Consider the following 3,512-nt stretch of genomic DNA (forward strand, 5'->3'; position numbering starts at 1 on the left):
GTGTGTGTGTGTGTGTGTGTGTCCACCTATCTGTTTATCTACCTATCAGTAAAATGCTATTTCCAATATAGAATAATTTAGACTGCTGTTTTAAAGAATCATGTTATCCTCTCATACGTTTTGTTTCAAGAATTTACTTACCTTGACCGCTGACGTTTCAATTACCTGTGGATGACAAAAGCACAAGTATCGATAGTTTCCATATAAAAAGTAATGCGTTGCTTAAGTGTTCTTTTGTAATCCCATAAAAACGCAGGCTTGGAGGGCTCTGGGGATGACGTGAGGAAATGTGGTGGTGGTGGTGGTGGAGGGTCGGGTGTGGGTATATATTGGACAGCCATTTGGGGCATGGTTAGTGAAGTCTCCACCTGGATACACACAACAATGAACACAAAGGTATAGTATGTCTCTGCTGTGGGGTGAAATGATTGTGTGTGGTCTCAGATGGTCGTAATTGCCGTGAAATAATTGTGTGTGATGTGAAACAGTCGTGTGTGTTTGAAGTAGTCTTGTGTAGTGATAAGCCAAGAAACTATTTATTACTCTGTGCGAGAAATAAATAACCAGGCGAAGTTTCGTAATATTGAGAGTATAGGAATGCCAGTTGGGTGGTGCCTGTAAACAGTTGTATCCGAGGGGTGACTGGGGTTTTATTGCTCACATAATGCCACTAGGGGCAAATAAGGCTAGTCACCATCGCCTTACATGACGAGACTTAGTAAGCCAGCTTCGGACCCCGAGGCTCCTGTTGGGGCATGGGACTGGGTACTGAATGACAAAAAGAAAATAGAAATAAACATATAAACAGTTCTTTTCCCGCAATGTACTGATTTCTTGTAAATTGTGACGTGCAAGTGAATGTCTAATTAAAGGTACGCAGTTGCTATCAGGCTGTAATTAAGAAAAGATTTGTGTTTATAACTCTCCTTACGAACATAACTAAATGACTAAATTCTGATACCAGAAGCAAAAATAATTCCGTACACTGCATTACAGTGTAACGTGTTTGCCCGACTTTGTATGCATTGGCCTTGACAAAGACACACATCCTTACCTCAACACAACGGCAGTTGAATATTTTATCCAAACCAACTTTTGCAAGCGAGTCAGTCTTTTTCCTTCTTCTGGTATGTTGTTTCTCACTGCCTTCCCGTCCATTTCATTACTATGCACATATTAAATCCCACCAACATTTCCTCACGCTTCATGTGACCCACCTAAACCATATATTTTCAAACTGTTTAGGACTTACTAAAACTACACTATTTTCTTCTGCTTAGGGCAGATCTCTTGGGATAGAAGAATCCAACATATGGTTCCTCGTGTGGCTACACATGCATGCTAAAACAGTTATATTTTTGTATTTCTTGTGTTCATATTTACCTACTGAGTCTGTGTCCACATTAAGATATTGACATACATAAAATTATTTACTTGAGTAAGGAATTCTCTGTCAGGGATTTTGTTACTTTCAGGTTTAAGTAATTCGTCACTGTTCATAAATTACTCTTCAATGTGTGGGTATATAACTTTTAATTTTGTTCCATTAGATTGTCCTTCTGCTGGGCCTGGCTGCCCTGACTGCTGCTGACAACAGAGAATACCGTGGCTATGGTGACTCCAGGGTAAGATTAAAGCAAAATATTCAAGATTTTTTTTTTTTTTTTTTTTTTTTACTAAGAGAGACTTAAGCTTCACATTCTTCCAACGAATTTTACCAATGTTTAAAGATATTATTCGATGATTATAAACTTTGGGTATGAAGAACAAAAATTCACATTCTAAGTTTGTTTGGAAAATTCTTTGTTCGAAGAAATTAGTGTTAAATCCCACCACATCACAATAAAGAGCAGCCAGCTTATATGCTTTCTGCCAACAGTCTTTCGAGTCTTACGAATCCAGCGAGGCGAAATACGACTTTGACTGGGTGGTGAGGCACGGCTATTCCGGCAACAACTACGGCCACCAGGAGGTCCGTGACGGCGACCACACCCAGGGGTCGTACTACGTGCACCTGCCTGATGGTCGCCTGCAGAAGGTGGGCTACTACGTGGAGGGCGACTCCGGCTACGTGGCTGATGTTCAGCACGAGGGTGATGCCTCCTTCGAGTCTAGATCTTATGAGTCCCGTGAGGCTCCTCGTCGCTACTTTGACTCTTTTGAGTCCCGTGAGGCTCCCCGTCGCTACTTCGACTCTGTAGAGTCACGAGAGTCTCCTCGTCGCTACTTCGACTCTGGGGAGTCACGTGAGACTTTCCGCCCTCACTTTGGCTCTCTAGAGTCTTCCTATGAGGCTCCCCGTCGTTACTTCGGTTCGGAGTCTCAAGAGACTCCTTTCCGCTTCTTTGATTCACACGAATCCAAGTAAGTGGCCCTCATATTGCCAGGAGAACTGCTGGATCAGCTGCTGACCCGACAAGGAAACAGGACCAACACAACCATACTACCAACTTTAGTGCTGTGTATATTTATTGTCATAATATACTTCTTATTTATTAAACTCTGCTGCATTCCATTACTCAGAGTTTCAATGATCCTTTCATGCTTTTGATTTGTCACTTTTCATAAGTAAAAAGATCACTTCATCCTTGCCTTATCTTAAAGTGTCCCCGCAATTTTAGTGTAAATGGAATAAAATTTGTTAAAGTTGATTTGACTAGTTAGCGTTTGACCTACCCCCGAAATCTTTCATTTTTGACCTACTTTTCTAAAAAACAAAAAAGGTTTCCTTACGGGCTGTCTCTCCACCCTTCCATTAAGTTACGTTACAATCGGATAAGAACTGTTTGAGTTCTCTCTCTCTCTCTCTCTCTTTCTAGTCAGACGCCTTTATCCAGTAAAGGGTGTACACATACAAATCGACTCCACGTCGCCCTGTCCTCTCCCATTTGATTGCCCTCCCTCCATCATACACCTCCCTCCCACATACATTTCTCCAATCAATCCATCTATCTCATCCTTGGTATCTCTCTCCCCCATCCCCCTCCACCACACCCACATACACTGTGCTAATCAGTCTCTCATGCACCACCCTCTCCACACCGTCAAATCATATCAGAGTATTTCCTTTGATGTTGTCAGTCACTTCCACACCAGCAGCACTAAGCTCCTATACTTTCTTTTTTTTTTTTCCTGTCAGTCTCTCCCTGTACCTCCACATGGTGCTCTCAGATAATTAATTTCTGTTATCACTCTTGACTTGTGTCCTTCTGCAGGGCCCAAGCTCCAATTCCGTGCTTTAGAATGGCGATCACAATAGTCTAATGCAGCAACTTTTTTACGTCCATGCTCAAATTCCTACTCCTTATCACTGTTTTCTGTGAACCAACAACCTTTCTACCGTTCTCCACCGTTTTAAGCGCTTCATCCTCTAAGCCTCCACCTTAACCATCACTAGCTAAGTACTGTACCTGTACTTGAATGCACTCAGTCTCCATTTTCTCATCATCCAGTGTCGCTGTGCATACTGTAACTTCATTTCTCTGAAAGATCATAATTTTACCCCTACCTAC

At 42.0% G+C, this 3,512-nt stretch overlaps 1 protein-coding gene across 1 annotated transcript; it reads left to right on the top strand.

The window, feature by feature from the left end:
• Positions 1 to 384: 384 nt before the first annotated feature.
• On the top strand, positions 385 to 2,368 carry LOC145403120 (uncharacterized). The gene is made up of 3 exons (XM_080274948.1): positions 385 to 396; positions 1,551 to 1,614; positions 1,854 to 2,368. Exons 1-3 carry the CDS (start codon positions 385 to 387, stop codon positions 2,366 to 2,368), a joined length of 591 nt encoding a protein of 196 aa, XP_080131074.1.
• Positions 2,369 to 3,512: the final 1,144 nt, after the last annotated feature.

The sequence above is a fragment of the Coenobita brevimanus genome, chromosome 60 (assembly GCF_032717465.1).
Source record: "Coenobita brevimanus isolate Jiangsu-jjx chromosome 60, ASM3271746v2, whole genome shotgun sequence".
Taxonomy (NCBI): domain Eukaryota; kingdom Metazoa; phylum Arthropoda; class Malacostraca; order Decapoda; family Coenobitidae; genus Coenobita; species Coenobita brevimanus.

Coding starts and splice junctions, on each gene's coding strand:
- LOC145403120 (XM_080274948.1), top strand. Junction 1,615..1,853: donor CAGAGAATACCGTGGCTATG/GTGACTCCAGGG, acceptor AATAAAGAGCAG/CCAGCTTATATGCTTTCTGC.